Here is a 487-nt window from a genome sequence, read left to right as displayed (position 1 = left end):
GCTGCTGCTGCCGCTGGTGCTGCTGCTGCTGCTGCTGCTGCTGCTGCTGCTGCAGTCGAGGGTTTCGCTGGAGCTGGCCGAGGCGCGGCGGCAGCTGGAGGAAGAAAGGCGGCAGCACCTGAAGGAGCAGCAGCAGCTAAAAGATGAACTCATGCATGCAGAAGCAAGGGCTGAGTGCCTCGGGGACCAAGTTGTTAGCTGCTGCTGCTGCTGCTGCTGCTGCTGCTGTTGATCGTGCTGCTGCTGCTGCTTCTGATCGTGCCGTTGCTGTTGCTGCTGGTCGCGCTGTTGGTGCTGCTGCTGCTGGGCGTGCTGCAGCTGATGCTTCTGGCGATGTTGCTGTTGCTTCTGCTTTTCGTGTTGCTGCTGATGCTGCAGATCGTGCTGCTGCTGCTGTTAGTCCTGCTGCTGCTGCTGCTGCGAGTCAGGGTGCTGAGGCTGCAGCTGCTGCTGCCGCTGCCTAAGTTGCTACCGCTGCTGCTGCTGC

General features: G+C 61.6%; 1 protein-coding gene across 1 annotated transcript in view; it reads left to right on the top strand.

Moving 5' to 3' along the window:
• Positions 1–232, top strand: part of ETH_00043825 (uncharacterized protein) — a gene marked incomplete at both ends in the record, with an annotated part of 715 nt that extends 483 nt beyond the window's left edge. The window contains one exon of the mRNA XM_013376511.1: positions 56–232. Coding sequence (XP_013231965.1) covers positions 56–232 — 177 coding nt within the window. The remainder of the gene's footprint in view (positions 1–55) is intronic.
• Between the last annotated feature and the right edge of the window lie 255 nt (positions 233–487).

Source organism: Eimeria tenella, genomic scaffold (genome assembly GCF_000499545.2).
Source record: "Eimeria tenella Houghton genomic scaffold, Eth_scaff3576, whole genome shotgun sequence".
Classification (NCBI taxonomy): Eukaryota; Apicomplexa; class Conoidasida; order Eucoccidiorida; family Eimeriidae; genus Eimeria; species Eimeria tenella.
Note: the sequence above shows the minus strand (reverse complement) of the source record. Positions and strands in the feature narration are given on the sequence as shown.